Raw genomic sequence first — 22,167 nt, 5'->3', positions numbered from 1 at the left:
GGGGAGGAGTTAGCATCAATCAGGCTGGCAGAGGAGTGGTTAGGGGATGATCAGGCTGTCAGGCAGAAGCAGTTAGGGGCAATCAGGAAGGCAGGCAGGCGAGCAGTTGGGAGCCAGCAGTACTGGATTGTGAGAGGGATCCCAGATTGGAGTGGGTGCAAGCTGGGCTGAGGGACACACACCCCCTGTGCACGAATTTCATGCACCGGCCCTCTAGTTCTGTCATAAAAACAGAAAAAAGTCTATTATTATTGCATAAAATATATTATTAGATTGAATAGACTTAGTTTTGTGATTCTTATTTTTCCCATTTCACTGAGGCTGGGTAAAAAGTGGGCCAGGAACTGGCTCTGGTCACTGGTCATGAGCTGGGAAACACTCTTATGAGAACCTTGTTCATTTAACTGAGGTATTGTTGAAGGTTCTCTTTCAATTCAACAGCAATGGTACCCTTCCCTGTCCTCTTTGCTCAACCTGTCCATATCTTTATAATACATTTGAATACTTATTTGTTGTTTTATATTGACCTCTAATGGTTTCATGTATGAATATCTTCTCTCTTCCAACCAGACCAGCCATGGGCAAACTACGGCCCGCGGGCCGGATCCGGCTGTTCTATCTGGTTCTCTTGCTCTCCCCTTCGCTCCTTTACTTTGAATTTATATTAGTTCACACAAACACTCCATCCATGCTTTTGTTCCGGCCCTCTGGTCCAGTTTAAGAACCCATTGTGGCCCTCGAATCAAAAAGTTTGCCCACCCCTGAACCAGACTGTAATGCTAGGTAAATAGAAGGTACTGAACAACCAATTATTAGAATTTATTTCTATAATACACACTGGTATGTTGTTTAGAGGATTGTCAGCTTTTCACATGTACTAGTATATGTGTGTTTGTTTGCATGTTTTGAAATTCTGCTGGAATCCTCAATATGTATAGCTACATAGATGAAGAGTGCCCAGTTTTGAAGAATTAAATAAGCTTTGTAAAGTTAAAAACAACAACAAAATAAGCCTTTGGAATCAAGTCTCCATCTTTGCCTCCACTTCCTAATGAGGCTGGAAAGATGAACTAAGTATTGAGTTGACATGGCTCTGCTTTTGAAGTATCTTGAAAGTCTCTCATCATTTTTGATAATTTAGTAGTAATGTAGGGTGTAGCCAGTAGTTGAGATTTTCCCATAAATTATCAGAATTGTTTTTCATTTCATGTACTTTCTTATTTTAAAAAAATCATAAAATGATCCTTAAAGTGACAGCTCAGTTTCAAAATTTATGTCTTTCTAATTGCTCTAGCCATTTAGATAAAAAAAAAAAAAAGAGTTCTGAAGTAAAATTTAAATGGAAAAGATTAAAATTCAGAATTATGGTCTTTTTTCATTTGAATGAATACTCACTTTTTGCTGGAAATTTTATGCATCAGCCCTAGGTTCCCTATATTCAACAGTCCTTGAAAAAGAACTTAATTTCTTTCTTGAAAACATGTGAACATCTTTGTTATTTGAAAATAAACTCTTTGGATCAGCACAACTTTCCCCCTAGTTTTATTCTACTTTGGACTGTAAACCAAGCACATACCATCTATCTTGTGAATGAATGACTCTGTGTGGCCACGAGCTGGAGAACATACGAGTGAGTGAAAGGGATATGTGGCAGATCATCATTCTGTCGGTGGTCTTTTTACCTGCTATGATTTATGGTATTTGCATGGCTGATTTGTGATATGTGCTCAAAGCTGTTCAATCGTCTACCTTTTTGTGAGTTCTTGTTGTTTTCCTGAATGAGGTTTCAGATTCATATGTATCAAGTCTTCTGACTAAATTAAATCTTATTTTCTTACCCAAGATGCAAGCCTTTGGAGCCAAGTATCCATCTTTGCCTCCACTTTCTAATGAGGCTGGAAAGATGAACTAAGTATTGAGTCAATGTGGCCCTGCATTTGAAGTATCTTGAAAGTCTCTCATCATTTTTGATGATTTAGTAATAATGTAGTGGGTAGTCGGTTGTTGAAATTCTCCCATAAAATATCAGAATTGTTTTTCTTTTTCTTTGATCACTTTATAATTTTGTGATTGGTTACTTTTCTTTAAATGATATATTTCTACAGCTACTTAATGGAGTGTGTTGTTAATATGTGTTAATCTTTCAAGGGGAAGAATAATATGACTTTGTCCCTTCAAGGAGTATGTAATATAACTTCATTATTATTAACTAAAACGTCTGTAAAAGTGATTATGGATTTGGCTAAAGAAAAATGGACCCTGTTGACAAATAACCTCAGAAAGGGGATAAGGAAAAATCCTACTTCCCCAAAAACACTCACTATAAATATAAATTTTATTATACTTAATTAAAATGTTTAAGTTTTAGTAAGCATTTTCTTGTTGCAGTTTTTCCTGATTAACTAATTCTGTCAACAAATATTTGCTGAATGTCTACCAAGCCTTGTTCTAGGTGCTGGGAGTAGAGTCCCCTTTATTCATGGGGGGTACTTCCAGAAGCCCCAGTGGATGCCCAAAACCAGGGATGGTACCGAACCTTATGTATACTACCTTTTTTGCTATACAGACATATACTTTATGGCTTTTCTTTGGCACACCCAAATTGCACTTTGGAGCATTATTATGTAAACTAAAGGCTACTTGAACACAAGCACTTTGATACCAGGACAGATCTGATATCCAGGACAGCTACTAAGTGAATAACTCAGGGTTTCGTGAGGGTGAGGTTAGTATATACAGATAGTGTGGACAAGCTGGACTGCACAAGATTTCATCATGGTACTCAGAATGATGCACAATTTTAAACTTATGAATAGTTCATTTTTGAAATTTTCCATGTAATATTTTTGAACTGTAGTTGACCATCAGTAACTGAATCCTTGGAAAGTGAAACTGTCAATAAGGGGGGACTACTGCAGCAAATACCACAGAGGAAAACTGCCTTTGTGTGGTTGATATTCTAATAAATCCTGATGAACTAGTTTATATTTTTTTAAAAACTTATGTGAACTTATTGAGCTTTCTATGAAAGGCCCAAATAGTGATATATTGCAACCTAACTAATAAAGGAACAAAAATGAATAATTCAGGACTTGATTCCCAGGGCAGCATTGTGCAAAGGGGGTGTGGTAAAACACCCTTTTTGTAGATTTGACATTTGAGCAGTAGCAGGTGCAAACTGTGGTGGATAAAATTAACTGAGCTATGAAGAAAGTAACACAAAAGCAGAAATTGTCAGGACTGTTCCCAAAAGACATTGTGTCTACGTCCTCCCAAACATGTATGAACGCATTCTCAAAGGCCAAAGACAAAAGCATCCTTGCATTTGATCTAAGGAAAAGGAATTTTTCCCTAAAAAAAAACTTGGACTTGGTCAATATTGGAGTTTTGAGGTTGGGGTAAAACTTTAGGCAGAGCTGATCCTAGTTACAAATGAGAAGGCAGAGTTTGGGCACCCACCCCTCCTGTCTCCTATTTACCCCTTCCTCCAGCTGACTTATGATGTCTCCTGTTATGCTCCCCATGGGAGGAAAGTACTGGACCTTTCTTCCAAAGACCCGAGCTTCAAGTCCTCCTGTGCTATTTATCCTCCATGTGAGCATGGACAAGCCATTTTGCCAAGTTTCAGCTTTCTCATCTACAAAGTAAAGATAAGAATACCAACCTCAGAAGGTAATGGTGAAGATTAAATAGACTGTTTGTAAAAAGGCCTTGAAATGATTAACAACAAGAATTAGCATAATACTTCTTTAAGGAACTGGGCAAGAAAACTCTGAGAAACACAGAAACTCTCTATATACTAAAGACTGCCCAGTGGAATGGCAAGTGGTGGAGATTTTATTTTGGTTAGGTGCTTCTGTTAGAGTGTGTCTTAAATTATAGCATGGGTAAGGCTGCTTCCTTTGCTGACAGAAAGCTATGTCAAGCCCAGCTTATTCAGATCCCCAAGTACTCACTCTTGCCAGGCTGGTCCCAGATGGAACTTTATATGGGACATACTTCCTGTAGATATGACCAACTCGAGAACATGGAACATCGAACATTTCTCCTCCACACATCCAAACCTAAAGAGAGGTAATTTAAAAGTATGAATAAAAGAAACCCAGAAAATTCCATACAAAAAAGGAATTATTAGCAAGACTCAAAAACATATTAAAATCTCTTAAAGTCTCAAAATGAGTAATTTCTTTTTATTATAAATAGCTAACCAAGAAAGAAAACCACATTTTCAAAAACCCAGATTCATAAAAGTATAGAACCGAAATACTAGCTTAGTAAGATCTAATTTCCATAGACATTGTGGCATTATTTTTATTCTAGAATTTTATTATAAATACTAGAGGCCCAGTGAATGAAATTTGTGTACTGGGTATGGGATGTCCCTCAGCCCAGCCTGCATCCTCTCCAATCTGGGACCCCTTGGGGGATGTCTGTCTGACTGCCAGTTTAGGCCTGATCCATGACGGACATCCCTCTCACAATCTGGGACCTCTGGCTCCCAACCGCTTGCCTGCCTGCCTGATCACCCCCTAACCACTCCCCTGCCAGCCCGATTGCCCCCAACTGCCCTCCCCTACCAGCCTGGTCACCCCCAACTGCCCTCCCCTGCTGGCTTGGTTGCCCCTAACTGCCCTCCCCTGCGGGTCCTGTTGCCCCTAAATGTCCTCCCCTGCTGGCCCTGTTGCACCCAACTGCCCTCACCTGCAGGCCTGATCCCTCCCTAACTACCCTTTTCTGCCGGACTTCTTGTGGCGGCCATCTTTCACCATATGGGGGTGGCCATCTTGTGGGAGGGTGTGAGGGTCAATTTGCATATTACCTCTTTATTATATAGGATTACATTGAACTGAAATTTAATGCTTACACATCTTAGTTATATAGATATTTGTTTTGAAAGTCTTGTGAAATCATTTGAAGAAGTAACATTAAATTTTAAATGTCAATTTAAAATATAAAAATGGAATTTTAAAAATAAATTAATGAATTAAGGAACACATATCTATACTTGAAGTTACATCTGCATGCTAATTTTCCCCACTCTTGATTTTTATTTTATTTTATTGATTTTTTCTTAGGTAAAGAAATTAACTGGTTAGTGATATGGACAAAGGAAATTATTATGCCTGAGGTATATGTTAAAATGCTGTACTTATATATAGTAATAAAAATTAATTGGTTATATTTTATTATGACTACCCACTTAGACACACACTTAATAATGATTTTATATATAACAGACTATTTACTATAAAAGGACAAATTAAACACACACTTAATCATGATTTTATATATAACAGACTACTTACTATAAGAGGACAAAGGACTATTTACTATAAAAGAACTACTTACTATTAAGACAAAAATCCAGACTTCATATGGGCTAGATTTTTAGCTATTTCATTGTAAGAAAAAAATTAAAAAGAATTAGATACATTATGGTTAGTTTTATATGTCAACTTGGCTGCACTACAGTGCCTAGATATTTGGTCAAACATTATTCTAGATATTTCTATAATGGTGTTTTTTGAATGAGATTAACATTTAAATTGGTAGACTTGAATAAAGCAGATTACCCTTCATAATGGAGATGGATTTCATCTAATCAGTTGAAGGTCTTAATAGAACAAAGACTGATCTCTCCAAAGCAAGAAGAATTCTGCCAGCTATCTGCCTTTGGACTTGAACAACAGCTCTTCCCTGGGTCTTCAAACTACTAGCCTGTCTTACAGATTTTGGACTTACCAAGCTTCCCCAATGGTGTGAGCTGATTCATTAAAATAAATCTCTCCTTTTTTTAAAAAAAAATATATTTTATTGATTTTTTTTTACAGAGAGGAAGGGAGAGGGATAGAGAGTTAGAAACATCGATGACAGAGAAACATCTATCAGCTGCCTCTTGCACACCTCCTACTGGGGATGTGCCCGAAACCAAGGTACATGCCCTTGACTGGAATCGAACCTGGGACCCTTGAGTCTGCAGGCCAACGCTCTATCCAGGAGCCAAACTGGTTAGGGCATAAATCTCTCCTTTTATATATGTATATCATGTTGGCTCTGTTTCTCTAGAGAATCCTGACTAAAACAGATACGTAGATTGTTTTAATCTGTAATACTGAAAGGAAGAAAGATAAATGTTTATGTCTTAACTTATATTTACTTCCTACTTTTCTCATTAAGAGGAATGACACCCCATCCAAGATTGGTGAACAAATAGTGATTAGAGTGAATGGAAGTCCAAGGGAAAGGGAATTCAATTATTAAGACAATATTAAGGCCCTAGCCAAGTGGCTCAGTTGGTTGGAGCATCGTACTGTACAACAAAAGGTTGCAGGTTCAATTCACAGTCAGGGCACATACCTAGTTCATGAATTTGATCCCTGTTTGGAGTGCACATGGGAGGCAACCTATCAAAGTTTCTCTCTCACATTGATGTTTTTTCTCTTTTTTTCCTTTCTCTCTCTAAAAATCAATAAAAAAAACATATCTTCGGATGAGGATTAAAAACAACAACATTATTCAGTTGTTCTAAATGGGTTTAGGACTACTCATGGTATTAATTTTAACTTGATGGGGTAGACATCAGAAGTATGTATGGATGATATAAAGCTGGTTGGGGCATTCTAAACTATAGTACCAACATCCATAAAATCTCAAGAGGCTGGAGCTATATAAGATTAAAGTTTAATAAAAAGGGTAAATATGGGGAGGAACAATGGCGGCAGAATAGACAGATGTGTCCCAAGCCATGTCCTGGAGCAGATAGAAAGAACAGCTGGGGGTCACATGGGGAGTGTTTGTTGGTGAGTTGAGGGACAGCTATACTCCAGCAGATGGTGGGAGACTGCTGGATGGGGCTCCCGTGACAGGGCAGCCCCCACTGCTGCTGGGTTCCCTCCTGGAGCGACCGGCTCGGACACAGAGACTGCGCCATCTTGAAGGGGAAAGTGGATGTTATCAGAAGCCTGAAAATCTACAACTGTGACACCCACCAAACAGCTGCAAACCCCAGAGCACCGGTCCCCAATTGGTGAAAACACACCGATTCAGAGGAGCTCTACACTCCACCATGGAAAGGTCAGATTTTGCCTGTGATAAGGTGAGGTCTCTGCTCCCAGCAGGAGAAATGTGCACACTGCAGGAACTGGAGGACCGGGGGAAGTCTGCGCCTAGAAAAATCCGTGGCTGTTGGGGCTGGCATGATCCGCGAATGTGGAAGGGGGTCCTCAGAGCTGCTAACAGAAAGGAACTCTTAAAAGCAACCCATTTTGATCTGATGCAAAAGGACAGCCTAAAAATTTTAAAAGTGTGCCAGCTGCTTAGACCCAAGGGGGAAAAAAAGACAGCACAGACTTGCATGCAGTACCAGGGTTTGCACACTTACGCTGGCTCTTTTTTTTTCTTCTTCTTCCTTTAAATCCAAGCTTCTGATTACTAAGCCCAATATATAGGATCACTCAATGGGGGACACCCTAAGAGACTGCAGGGGAAAGTTGTTTTTTTGGAACCTGGGGATCAGAGCAGGGAATAACCATCAGAGAACCAGCTCTGGGGCAACCCACTCCCACAAACCAGTATTGAATGCCACAGGGAAAGCAGGATCTAAGCACTGGCTAGAGAGGACCTATAGACCCGGAGGTCAATCCATAAACACTGCCACACAGGGGTTGAATCACAAATTGACTCTTGTGTAAACACAAATAAAGGAATATAAGAAAGTAAGACACACTGCCTGCTTAAAAATCAGGACTGGCTTACAACACTGAGGAGCAGTGGAATGCAGTGAACTGTAATACTGTCCTGACTAGGAAACAGGGGTGCCAAACAGAACAGTAGAGGAAGTGAGTGACCTTCACTACTGCACATTTTATTTTTATTTTTTTTCATATTTTACTTAAGAAACTATTTTTTTCCTTTTTTCCTCACTTGACTTTACCTTTTTAATTATTACATTTTTATTTTCAATCAGTATTATTACTACTATTTTACCTTTTTTAAAAAAAAGTATAATTTTATTTTCTCTTTATTTTACTTTGGGATTAGTGTTCTACATTCTATTTTCATCTTCCCTTTAGCATCATTTTACTCTATCTAAACTTTACCTTTATGCCATCACTCTCTTCCTAACTTTTCCCCTTTTGTTGTCCTATTTCTCTTACCCTTTTCCTGCTTTAGATTTTCCCTATTCTTTCTTTTTACCCCCTGTTAAAATTTCACCCTACTTATATGTCTAATCTCTAATCCCCTGCTCCAAGTCCATACACACCTCTCTCTTCTCTGTCTTCACTATCCAAAAAAATGTTTTTCTCTCTGTCCTTTTGTTGTTGTTTGCTTGATTGTTGATTATATCGATTTTTTATGCTTTTTTGTGAGATGGTTTTGCTTATTCCTTTTTTTGTTTGTTTTGTTTTTGTTTGTCTTTTGCTTCTGTTTTCCCTTGCCTTGCTTGATATTAGTTGTTGTTTGTAGTTTGTATTCATCTCCAGGTACTTGTTGCTGGCATTTGTGGGGATTAGTGGCTGTTCTATTTCAGTTTTCTCCCCATATATATAGTTTGTGCCCCTCTTCTTTCATATTCTCTTTCTTTTCTCTCTTACTTTTTTTCCTTTTCCCAATTTCATTTTTGCACTTCTTTCTGTCTTTTTTTTTCTCTTCTTCTTTCTTTCCTATCCTCTAATTTGCCTTTCTCTGGTGGTCACCTTTATTTGGGGTTATTAATATCATGAATACATTTCTGTTCAGTGCCTTGTGTGTTGTACCTAGTTGTGTTGTATTTTGTGCCTTTAAATCAACGCAGGAGAGAGAGAACTACATAACCAGACATCTGGAAAAGAGAGACCATGGGAGACAAAGAAACAGCCTGCATATGAAAGAAAAGCAGGCATCACCAGAAAAGGAAGTAAATGAAATGGAGGCAAGCAACCTGCCAGAGAAAGAATTCAGAGAAATGGTCATAAGGTGGCTGAAAAGAATGGAAGACAAATTCGACAATATGTGGAAGAACAAAGAGGAAATGAAGAAGAACCAAGAAGAAATGAAAAATGACATCGCTGTTGTAAAGAACTCAATAGAAAGCATCAAGAGTAGACTAGAAGCAGAGGACTGCATCAGTGAGCTAAAAGACAAGGTAGGAAAAAATACCCAAGTAGAGCAGCTTCTAGAAAAAAAAAAATTAAAAAGCAGGAGGAGAGCCTAAGGGAACTTTGGGACAAAATGAAACAAAACAATATCCACATAACAGGGCTTCCAGAAGGAGAGGAAACTGAGCAAGGAATAGAAAACCTGTTTGAAGGAATAATGACAGAAAACTTCCCTGGTATAGGGAAGAAAAAAAGCCACACAAATCCAAGAAGCTCACAGAGTCCCAAGCAAAATGAACCCCAAAAGACTGACACCAAGGCACATTATAATTAAATTGGCAAACACCAATGACAAAGTAAGAATCTTAAAAGCGGCCAGAGAGAGACAGAAAGTTACCTACAAAGGAACCCCCATCAGACTAGCAACTGATTTCTCAACAGAAACTCATTAGGCCAGAAGGGAATGGAATGAAATATACAAAGTCATGCAAAGGAAGGGTCTGAATCCAAGAATACTGTACCCAGCAAGGCTATCAATCAAAATTGAAGGTGAAATCAGGAGCTTCACAGACAAAAAAGGACTAAGGGAATTTATTACCACCAAACCAGCAATGCAAGAAATGCTAAAGGGTCTGCTGTAAAAAAAAGAAATAGGAAGCGAAGAAGGAACACAGAGGTAAAGAATAAAAATGGTGACAAATAAGCACCTATCAATAATAACTTTAAATGTAAATGGATTAAATGTCCCAATCAAAAGACATAGGGTAACAGATTGGATAAGAAAACATGACCCATATATCTGCTGTCTACAAGAAATCCACCTCAGAAAAAAACACACACACAGACTGGTGAAGGGATGGAAAAAGGTTTTTCAGGTGAATGGAAATGAAAAAACAGCTGGGGTAGCAATACTTATATCTGACAAATTAGATCTCAAAGTGAAGGACATAACAAGAGATAAGGAAGGCCACTTCATAATACTTAAGTAAGCAATCAAACAAGAAGAAATAACTCTGGTAAACATATATGCACCCAATACAGGAGCACCCAAATACATAAAAATACTCCTGGAGGATATCAAGGGAGAGATTGACAGCAATACAATCATAGTAGGAGACTTTAATACCCCACTATCACCATTGGACAAATCCTCTAAACAAAAAATCAGCAAAGAAACATCAATTCTAAATGACTCACTACACCAGATGGAATTAATTGACATCTTCAGAACATTTCACCCCAAAGCCACAGAATATACATTCTTCTCAAGTTCACATGGGTCATTTTCAAAGACAGACCATATGTTGGGTCATAGGAAAAGTCTCTTCATATTCAAGAAGATAGAAATCAAGCATCTTCTCAGATCACAGTGGCATAAAACTGGAAATCAACTACAATAAAAACAATCCAAAAAAATCAAACACATGGAGACTAAATAGCATGCTATTAAACAATGACTGAGTTACCAGAGAGATCAAAGAAGAAATAAAAAACATCATGGCAACAAACGACAATGAAAACACAACAATCCAAAATCTATGGGACACAGCGAAAGCAGTCTTGAGAAGGAAGTTCGTAGCTCTACAAGCATACTGCAAAAAACAAGAAACGATGGTAATAAATTACCTAACTCTACAACTCAAAGAGTTAGAAAGAGAGCAACAAGAAAAGCCCAGTGTACACAGAAGGAAGGAAATAATAAAGATCAGAGTGGAGATAAATGACATAGAGACCAAAAAAAACAAACAAAAAACCCCCAAAATATCAACAAAACCAAGAGCCGGTTCTTTGAAAGGATAAACAAGATTGATGAACCACAGAAATACAAAGGATTGTTAAAAAATACTATGAACAACTCTATTCCAACAAACTGGACAACTTGGAGGAAATGGACATATTCCTAGAAAAATATAACCTTCCAAAACTCAATCAGGAAGAATCTACACATCTCAATAGGCCAATAACTATGGAAGAAATTGAAGCAGTCATCAAAAAGCTTCCAGCAAACAAAAGCCCAGGGCCAGATGGCTTCACAGGGGAGTTTTACCAAACATACAAGGAAGATCTAAAACCTATCCTCCTCAGACTATCCCAAAAAATTCAAGAGGAAGGAACACTTCCAAGCTCCTTCTATGAATCCAGCATCATCCTAATACCAAAACCAGATAAATACAACACAATGAAAGAGAATTACAGGCCAATATCCCTCATGAACATAGATGCCAAAATCTTCAACAAAATTTTAGCAAATCGAATCCAGCATTACATCAGAAAGATCATACACCATGACCAAGTAGGATTTATCCCAGTTATGCAAGGATGGTACAATATCCACAAATCAATAAATGTGATACATCACATAAACAAATTGAGAGATAAAACTCACATAGTTATATTAATTGATGCAGAAAAAGCATTTGACAAAATCCAACACCCTTTCTTAATAAAAACTCTCAACAAGGTGGGAATAGAAGGATCATACCTCAACATAATAAAGGCATATATGATAAACCCACAGCTAACATCATACTCAATGGGCAAAAACTAAAACCATTTCCCCTAAGAACAGGAACAAGACAGGGATGCCCACTCTCACCACTCCTGTTCGACATAGTACTGGAAGTATTAGCTATTGCAATTAGACAAGAAGAAGAAATAAAAGGCATCCAAATTGGAAAAGAAGACGTAAAGCTGTCCTTATTTGCAAGTGACATGATATTGTGCATAAAAAAACCCGAAAGACTCCATCAAAAAACTAATATACTTAATAAATGAATTTGGCAATGTAGCAGGATACAAAATTAACACCAAGAAATCTATGTCATTTCTATACACCAATAGTGAACTTACAGAAAGAGAGACTAAAAAAGCAATCCCATTTACCATCACACCAAAAAAATTAAGATACCTAGGAATAAACCTCACCAAGGAGGTAAAAGACCTATATGCGAAAAACTACAGGGCACTGAAAAAAGAGATAGAGGAAGATGTAAACAGATGGAAGAACATACCACGTTCATGGATTGGTAGCATCAACATCATTAAAATGTCCATATTACCCAAAGCAATCTATAGATTCAATGCACTCCCAATTAAAATACCAACGGCATATTTCACAGACATAGAAAGAACTCTCCAAAAATTCATCTGGAATAAAAAAAGACCCCGAATAGCCACAGCAATCCTGAGAAAGAAAAACAAAGTAGGTGGGATCTCAATACCAGATTTCAAGCTGTATTACAACGCCACTGTTCTCAAAACAGCCTGGTACTAGCACAAGAACAGACATATAGATCAATGGAATAGAATAGAGAATCCAGATATTGACCCAAATCACTATGCTCAATTAATATTTGACAAAGGAGGCATGTACATACAATGGAGTCAAGACAGTCTCTTCAATAAATGGTGTTGGGAAAATTGGACAGATACATGCAAAAAAAATGAAACTAGACCACCAACTTACATGAAACTAGACCACCAACTTACACCATACACAAAAATTAACTCAAAATGGATACAGGACTTAAACATAAGACGGGAAACCATAAAAATACTAGAGGAATCCACAGACAGAAAAATCTCAGACATATGCCAAAAGAACTTTTTCACTGATATTGCCCCTAGGGCAATGGAAGCTAAAGAGAAAATAAACAAATGGGACTACATCAAAATAAAAAGCTTTTGCACAGCAAAAGAAACCATCAACAAAACAACAAGAAAGCCCACTGGGAGAACATATTTGCAAATGTTATCACTGATAAAGGTTTAATATCCAACATCTACAGGGAATTTATGCAACTTAATAAAAGGAAGATAAATGATCCAATAAAAAAAATGGGCAACGGACCTAAATAGAATCTTTTCGAAAGAAGACAGAAGGACGGCCAAGAGACATATGAAAACATGCTCAAAGTCACTAATTATCCGAGAGATGCAAATTAAAATGATAATAGTACCATCTCACACCTGCCAGAATGGCAACCACCAACAAATCAACAAACAACAAGTGCTGGTGAGTATGTGGAGAAAAGGAACTCTCATGCACTGCTGGTGGGAATACAGACTGGTGCAGCCACTGTGGAGAACAGTATGGAGTTTCCTCAAAAAACTAAAAATGGAGCTCCCATTTGACCCAGTAATACCACTCCTAGGAATATATCCTAAGAAACCAGAAACACCAATCAGAAAGGACATATGCACCCCTATGTTCATAGCGGCACAATTCACCATAGCTAAGATTTGGAAACAGCCTAAATGCCCATCAGCAGATGAGTGGATTAGAAAACTGTGGTACATCTACACAATGGAATACTACACTGCTATAAAAAAGAAGGAATTCTTACCATTTGAAGCAGCATGGATGGACCTGGAGAGCATTATGTTAAGTGAAATAAGCCAGGCAATGAATGAAAAATACCACATGATCTCACTCATTTATGGAAAATAAAGAACATTATAACCTGATGAATAAAAAGATAGATACAGAGTCAGTAAAGCACTGAACAGAGTGTCATATTATAGCTGGAAGGCTGGGAAGTGTTGGGGAGAGGGGGAAAGAGATCAGCCAAAGGACTTGTATGTATGCATATAAGCACACAAATGGACACAAGACACTGTGGCGGGGTGGGCTGGGATGAGGGCATGCGACAGGGTTAGGGGAGGCTGGGGGAAGGTCAGTGGGGAAAATAAAAAGGAGATATATGTACTAATATATGTAATATTTTAAACAATAAAAAAAAGAAAAAAAGGGTAAATATAAGAACATGTCCCATTTCTAAAAGAATTAATGCATCCAGAGAAGGATGGCATGGAAAAAGACTAAGCAGCATAAAACACACATCACGAACATGATATGAAAAGTTTAGAGAGTAAGGGTCCTGATTTATCTGATTAAAGTCTTATGCTAATTTCTTTTAAAGAGAATTACCAAAGTGGTAAAGGATGCAACTGTGTTTTAGAAAAAATAATGGAAAGAACTGGAGCTGTGTAGTCTTGATAAGCCAAAATTCAGAGAAATCTTTTTCAAATATTTAAAGAACCTAATATTTGGAAGAGATGGTATATATAAACTCAAAGAGATAGAAAGAATTAATAGGATAGAGCTATAAAAAGCCAATTTCAACTCAGTGGAAGGAAGAACTTTTTAATAGATAGAATTATTAAAGATATGTTGTAATCAGTGGTAGATGACACTTTGGAGACAAGCATATAACTTTGGATGGATAGTTGATCTAGTTAACATTTTAAGGTAATTCTAATAATAAGAGCATTTATGAATCCTTGCTATGCCCTTTTTCATTTAAAGCTCACAACTCAATGACCGAATTACTATTTCCCCAATTACATAGGTGGGAAAATGGCAGTCTAGTGGCCGAGTAACTTGCCCAAGGCCACATAACTGGCCACCACAAGAATGGAGATTTGAATTCTAGTAGTACAACTCTAGTGTTCACATGGTTAATCAATATTCTATCTACAAAGTCAGAAAACTTTGTTTGTGGCGGTCCAAATAGTAAATACTTTAGGCTTTGTAGGTCATATTGTTTCTCTTTCAACCAGGCAACTCTGCTAAGGACAAGGTGTGGCCATATTTTAAAAAAACTTTGTTTACAAAAACAGGCAGTAGGCCATAGTTTGTTAACCCCTGTTCTAAAAGGTACAAAGTCCTTTCAAACACTGAAATGCAGTAATTCTATATGTGAGAGAGTATGGAAAAATGAAATGGGATACCACAAAATCTCCCATTGCCCATGCTCCTCTACAATGTGACCTTGGTACCCTCCCACTGAGATGTGAGTCTACATTCCTTCTCCTTGAATTTGGGTGGGATTGTGACTTCTTAGACCAGGAAAGTATAGATGAAGTGAGTGAGGCTAGGTGATGAAAGGGAATGTAGCTTCCACCTATCCTCCTGGGCACCTGTTTTTATAACTCTGAGATGCCATGTAAAAAAATCTCAAGGCTACCCCATTGTGGGAAAGTCTAGGCCACATGAGAAGTCATGTGAAGGTGCTTGGGTCAATAGCCTCAGTGTTTTAATGCACAGCCAGCACCAACTGCCAGACATGTAAGTGAAGATTCCTCTACATAATTCTACATGTAGCTATTGAGTTACATCCAACTGAGGCCCCATATATCATGAAACAGAAATGAGCTATATCCCCTTTGAGCCTTCTCTAAATTTGGGACCCATAAGATGCATGAGCTTAATAAAATGGTTATTTTATGTTGTTAAATTCTTGGGTGCTTTGTTTTGCAGCAATAGTAACTGGAACTACATAATTCCAAATCCATGATAAAGAAGAACTGCTAACACAGATAACCAAAACTTATGGATTACCCACCAATCTCATCTTTTATTATTGTGGGAGATACAGCTCTAGGTCTCACCAATTTCCCTTTTTACTTCTTCTTGGGTAATAAGTTAGAATCATCTTCCTGCTAGTTTATAATATCCAGCTCCTCTGTATTAGATGGGGCTATATGATTATTTCACGCCAGTGGAATGTGAACAGAAATGAGGTGCATTGCCTCTGGGCCAAAGTAATTAAGAGTGAACTTCCTTTTCTACCTTCTTCAGGATTTATTGTTTCCCTCAGAGCCTGACAGGCTACAGAAGATCCAGAGAAGGGGTCTGACACCTAGTTAGATGGTGGCACCACTAAATACATAGGGCCTCAGTCCCTGACAACCTGGATGGAGCAGAGCAGGCTCCTCTCCCAACCTGGGCCAAGTTGTGACAGGGCCAATAGAAGAACTTTGTTATCAAGATTTTGGAATTGTTACAGCAGTGAGTCCACTCTAATAATTTTTTAATTAGCAATAATTACACCTCAGATAAACCTTATTGGTTATGATATGGCCACTGCACAAAGCTTTAATAATTTTTTTAAAAAGAAAATCATATATAGTGACTGTAACAATTTAAGAGATTATTTTCTTTGATTATTTATGCATTTTAAAGAGGTAAAATTTGAAAGAATTTGACAACAGCCAAAGCAGTGGATAATGGGAGGGCAGTGAATGTTAGATAGTCATGTGTGTAATAAAGTGTCAGTTCTTATTGGTCAAAGCTAAAAAAGTGTCAAGGCAAAGAATTCTTCTTATCATCTACAGCTGGAGATAGTAACAGGTCAGAACAGGCATTTATTTTTCATGAAAAAGGTGACTGTATCACTTCCATTAGTTGATGAAGGTTGGCAGTCTTTCCTGTAGGAATAGGAAATGGTGACAAATAAGGGCACAATGTAGGGCCAAGGCCAGGAGCAAGGTCTTACATTTTCTGGTCCTAGTCTTTCCTTTTTTTTTTTTTTTTTTCTTTTTTTTTTTGGTCATAGGCAGAAGTGGACTTAATACTTCTTATGAGAGAATTCTCCAGGGTGAGAACTGCTACAATAGAAAGTTAAACAAATCATTATTGCCTTCCTTTTTAAGATATGGCAAAATAACCCAATGGATGTACAGAAATGAAATTCTAATGAATTCTTTTCAGAGGTTCACTCAAATACAGCTTTTAAAGATTCCTGCATCAGTATTCTCTTGGTGTATAATAAAGTGCCACCGAATTAATAGCTTTAAACAGCACCCAATTACGATCTCACAGTTCTGTGAGTCAGAAGTCCATGAGGGCTTAGCTGGGGGCTCTGCCCAGAGTCTCACAAGGCTGAAGTCTAGGTGGCAGCTGGGATGAGCTCTTGTCTGGAGACTCTGGGGAAGAATTAGCTTCAGGGCTCATTTAGATTGTCGGGAGAATTCAGTTCCTTGCAGTGTTGGACTGAGACCCTTATTTTTAGTTCCTTGCCCCATGAACCCTCTGTCTTTTTAAAAAAACATATATTTTTATTGATTTCAGAGAGAAAGGGAGTGGGAGAGAGAGAGAGAGAGATAGAAACATCAATGATGAGAGAGAATTGTTGATCAGCTGCCTTCTGCACACCCAACACTGGGGATTGAGCCCACAACCCTTACCAGGAATCAAACCAAAACCTCATAGTTAATGGGTTGACACTCAATCACTGAGCCATGCTGGCCAGACATGAACCCTCCGTCTTAGCAACAGTTAACCTCCCTCATATAGAATCTTCATTTACACTTAAGATCTCTATGCCTTCTTTTGTTACCAGCCCGGGAAACTTCTTTGCTTTTAAAGGGCTCTTGTGCTTAGGTTAGGTTCACCAGGATCATCATCCTATCCTAAAGACAAGTGATGAGTAATCTAATTATATTTGCCAAATCTCCTCTTCCCTGTAATGTAACATAATCCTGATAGTTAAACAAGGAAGTGGTTCATCTTAGAATTCTGCCTATCACAGTTTCCAATGAATCAAAATTCATGTCTACTCCTAATTCTTAAATTATTCCCATCAGAAATTTTTCTTTATTTCCAAGTCAAATTCAGGAATTTATGTGTACATTTCTTTTACTTTATTAAAATACTGAGTTTTATTTCATATGTATATTTTTGTCTCCCCACCATTCCCATTTGTCTGACCACTACTACTACTATGCCCTATCATAACATTCCATACATACTTAAAACCAAGCAAAGGGTGGAGTTCCATCTTTAGAAACTAAACAAGCATTTTGGACCACACATTCTTGGCAATGGAACCTGGCCAACATTTATCAGGCACGGTAGGGAAAGTTCTCACTCTGCATTATAAAAAGGACAGCCAGATATCAACTGTTACAGAAATGAAATAAGACGGAAAATTTTAACAAACTGTTTAAACTCTTTTCTTAAAGAGACTTCCTCCACTACCAGAGATCTTGAATAGCCTGCACGTCAGTCATCCAGAAGCAATTCTTCACATAATTAATGAACTTGGCTTCCACTTCGGGAAGAGAACTGCCCTTTTCTATACTTGCTTGCATTTTTGCTTTAATGTCTTCTACAGAACTAGGTCCTTTGAGTTTTTTCCTGTTTTTTGAAGGATTCTTGACCTTTTGATCTTGGTGTTGATGCTTTTGAATCTTTTCCATTCTAATTTGATTTCTGTGCATTTTTGGCTGGAGTATCTCGTATGGATTTCTTTACTGGAACTTTTTCTTCTGCTTACTCATCATCAAAATAATCATCATCATCTTCATCCTCCTCCTCCTCCTCATTATCATCCTCATCATCTTCATCAGCAGCAAGTTTTACTTTTTTCTGCAGAACCTTGATACCACCTCCAGGGGCTGACCGCTTTCCAGAAATACGTAGGAGTTTCACATCCTCCTCCTCGCCATCTTCTGACTCTGCACCTTCCTCCACAGCTACTAAGTGCTGTCCACTGGCGTGCACAGGCCCTGAACCACACTTCAACTGTAAGACCACAGGTGGTGTTATTTCAAAGCCACCAAGGGAAACCGTTGGCTATACAGACACTTTCAAAGTTGCCAGTGTTACTTTAATTGGACTGTCTTCGTAATTCATTGCCTCTGCTTCCACAATGTGCAGCTCATCCTTTGCTCCAGCCCCTAGACGGACCGTTCGTAAAGATAACTGGTGCTCATTTTCATCATTATCCACCTTAAAGTGATCATCTTTGTCGGCCTTTAGTTCACAGCCGAAAAGGTAGTTCTGGGGCCTCAGAGGGCTCACGTCCATGTCCATGGAATCTTCCGTGGGGTGGTAGCACACACTTAGGTGAGAGAGAAGGCGGACGGAGATAAACGGCTTCTGTGCTGCAGACAGATGCGCAGGACGGAATCGCACCAGGGCTACGTGTAGATTTTTTAAATGCTAAATTCAGTGTTAAAAGAACTATGAAATCCTGAAATTTGTTACTCCATACTGCCACTGTGATCACTTAAAAGCATAAATCTGAGTATATCATGCCTCCATTTAAAATCCTTCAATGGTTTTCTGTTGCTGTTGGGTTAAAGTTACAACTCCTCCATGATGTTTCCAATGCCTCCTATTATCTGGCCTTTGATTATGTATTTCTCAATCACCTTCCACTGGGCTATTTTTAATTCCTTGGGAAGCACCAAATTTCTCTCCTCAGGGTTTGCTGCCATAAATTGTTCTCTAAAGAAATTCTCCCCTTACCCTTCTTTCCTATTTATTTTCCAGATTTTAGCTTCATCATCACAACCGAGCCCTAGATTTGGTTGGGACTTTTGCTTTATACTCTGTTTTCATCACATACTTACGCACAGTCAATTGAGTCAACAAATGTGAAGTTAGTGCTTAGTATATGCTGGAGCTATAATCTGTGACCAATTCAAAGTTCTGAGCACATAGAGTTTTCATTCAAATGGAGACAGTACTTATTGACAACTGTAATTAAGCGATTTATTTGTGTGTAATCATCACACAAATCATCAGGGTAATGATTTGCTTAGTGTTTGTCTCCCCTCACTAGGCTATAATTTCCATGACTATTTTATTCATTTTTATATCTCCAGCTACCAGTGAAGGGCTTAGCACATAATAGATATTCAATAGACATTTGTTGAGTGGTTGAATATGATCACCTCCTGTTTCAATTATACTGGTAGTCCCACTTAGGTAAGGGCTCTATGGCCTTTCTAATTTAATGTTGCTCCTTACAACCTCAGGGCCAACTTGCTTTTCACCATAAGCTCACCAAATCAATTGCTCCTAACTGTAGAGTTGTTTTGGTTTCTATACCAAGGATATCACCATGCACATCTCTATTTCTCTTTAGTCTTCCAATAACAATGCCTATTTCAGTGGAATCATTCATATCCGGACACACTAGAGAGATGTGTTTGGGTAACACGGTGGGAACATTGTTCTCTTGAAAAGTGTAACTGTTGTGGCATTTATCAAATCCTACATATTCTAAAAGACGTGGTTCATATTTTAAAAAGACAATTCCTGTTAGTGTAATATGATGATATTCTAAAAAAAAGTCTATGGCATTGTCATACTTAAATATCCAATTCTTGGAGAAATGCTTTAGATTTATAAATACTGTGTCTTATTTTGACAATGTAAATATTTTAAAGCAATGTTATCTTACCCATGATTGAGCACAGAGCATTTTCTAAATAATGTAGTTCAAATTGACTGAATAATTGAATGCTTGCCTTATTTTTAAAATCACTTTCAATATCAGCCACAAACTAGAATTTAGACATAGAGAATGTTAAATTGAATGGAATCATACAATTATACCAGTCACACAGAATATGAAATTAGTTTCAGTAGGAAATTGATTGTCAGGAGGATAGTAAGGAAACATTTTTATAAGGTATGAGCCCAAACATAATATACTATATGGAAATGATTATATAAATTCTCAAAAAAATTTACTGCTGCATTCATTTCCAAAACCTGCTGTCTCTCTAATTTTATTTCTTACTTTATACCCCTTTCTCTCTCTGCTCAAGCTATTCTGTGATCTTTTCTGTTACTCCAACATGCCAGACACCCTCCCACCTTAGGGCGTTTGTACTGGCTGTTCCTTCTATCTGGGATTCGCTTCCAGACACATGATTAACTCTCATTTCCTTCAAGTCTTATCTCCAAGTCCTTTCACCCCAGACACCCTCTCATCTTGCACTCAGTCCTCATCACCCTATTTTGAAAAACTTCTTAAGACTAGATAAACAACCATGTCACCATCTCTCTGGAAATTAAAATATTAATTGTTAACTTTTGGATTGTAGACATTGGAAAGGGCCATGCCTGGCATTAAGCTGCTTTTCCTGGCCAGGTGTAATAAAGCTGCACCTTTGGCCTGATGTGATCTAAAAAGGGTCACAATGAGAAGTTATACCCACATATTATTGCTTTGCTTTATTCTCACAAACCTGGGTTTTCAGATTATTCTTTGAGGTCAGGAGAGAAAAATAAAAGTTTATTTTGACCTTTCCTGACTCCCTTTTCTATTTGTTGATCGGCACATATTACAAGCAGCAATTGGGCAATACATCTCCATCTTTAATGAGGATATGGTGGTTTCTAGTCTCAGGGAAAAGCTCTTGTTTCTTGCGCCATCTGCTTAGGATCTTTTCAAAGTAAGAAATGCTCTATACAGGGGTCCTCAAACTTTTTAAACAGGGGGCCAGTTCACTGTCCCTCAGACCATTGGCGGGCCAGACTATAGTTTAAAAAAACAACTATGAACAAATTCCTATGCGCACTGCGGGCCCGGGATGAGTTGGCTGCTAAGCAGGACAGGCAGCAGCTCCCGGCGGGCCGGATAAATGTCCTCGGCAAGCCGCATGTGGCCCGCGGGCCATAGTTTGAGGACGGATGCCTGCAAAAAATCGTGCCCAAACTATTTTGCATTTAGTGAGCTTTGAGAGGTCTGGGTGGGGAATAGCAGGGCTTCAGAGGGGACCTTGATCAGATGATCACTACTTTTACGTGCAGTGTTTATATTTGCAGCAATGCCAAGCAGTCTTAAAAATAGTGATTTTAAAACAATGATTAGAGTGGGCCTGGAAAAGAAAAAAAAATCTATATATCACTTATGGATTTGAACATTTTAATAGCTCTTCTTTAGGCAAAATATTATGGTTAAGGACATTTAACTCATTATTTTACAGTTCAGAAGGTGCATTAGAGGCAAAGTGTTTGTTTTGTACTATTATTTCCATGTGTCTCCACATTTTGTGTGTAATTGCTTAAATTTTCTAGATTCACCATCTGCTAAAAATAAATAAAAGTTTTTAAAAAAACTTTTAAAAATTGACTTTCTATAATGGAACCATAACTTCCTCCTTTAGGGAAATACGAACACATGTGATTTTCCTTTGCTCTTGAGTTGGGCTGTCAATCATACCATCTTCCTAATGGCAGGGGCAGGAACCTGATGCAGGCCAGGCTAACTGGAGTCTTTCCTTGTGTTTCATCAGATCGGAACTACTTTTTTGGTGGCAAAGCAGGAAATAAAAGCCTGAGAGCTTTCAGTGGCCTTAGCTGAGGGGTGGAAGGAAAGTCCGTGGGAGGGAATGAAGCTGACACAGAAGCAGGGGAAGATATGCAGAGAAAGGATCCAGGCAGCATTTGAGACCTGCTTCTAGGCCTCCCAGAGGCTCACTCACTTCCTTGAGTTCTTCACAGTTTGATTATCTGAGTGCCAATTTCCCCTTTTCTCTATGTTAGGCAAATGGGTTTCTGTCT

At 38.2% G+C, this 22,167-nt stretch overlaps 1 protein-coding gene and 1 pseudogene across 2 annotated transcripts in view; both read right to left on the bottom strand.

The window, feature by feature from the left end:
* The window catches only part of GALNTL6 (polypeptide N-acetylgalactosaminyltransferase like 6), a 1,018,136-nt gene that overhangs the window by 87,093 nt on the left and 908,876 nt on the right, over positions 1 to 22,167 (bottom strand). Inside the window, exon 9 of the mRNA XM_080673354.1 lies at positions 3,957 to 4,064. Coding sequence (XP_080529480.1) covers positions 3,957 to 4,064 — 108 coding nt within the window. The remainder of the gene's footprint in view (positions 1 to 3,956; positions 4,065 to 22,167) is intronic.
* On the bottom strand, positions 17,820 to 18,498 carry LOC308252424 (nucleophosmin-like; annotated as a pseudogene). Its single transcript has one exon. The product of its transcript is annotated as a nucleophosmin-like (transcript).

The sequence above is a fragment of the Plecotus auritus genome, assembly GCF_963455305.1.
Source record: "Plecotus auritus genome assembly, chromosome: 6".
Lineage (NCBI taxonomy): Eukaryota > Metazoa > Chordata > Mammalia > Chiroptera > Vespertilionidae > Plecotus > Plecotus auritus.
This window is presented reverse-complemented; position numbering and strand designations above follow the sequence as displayed.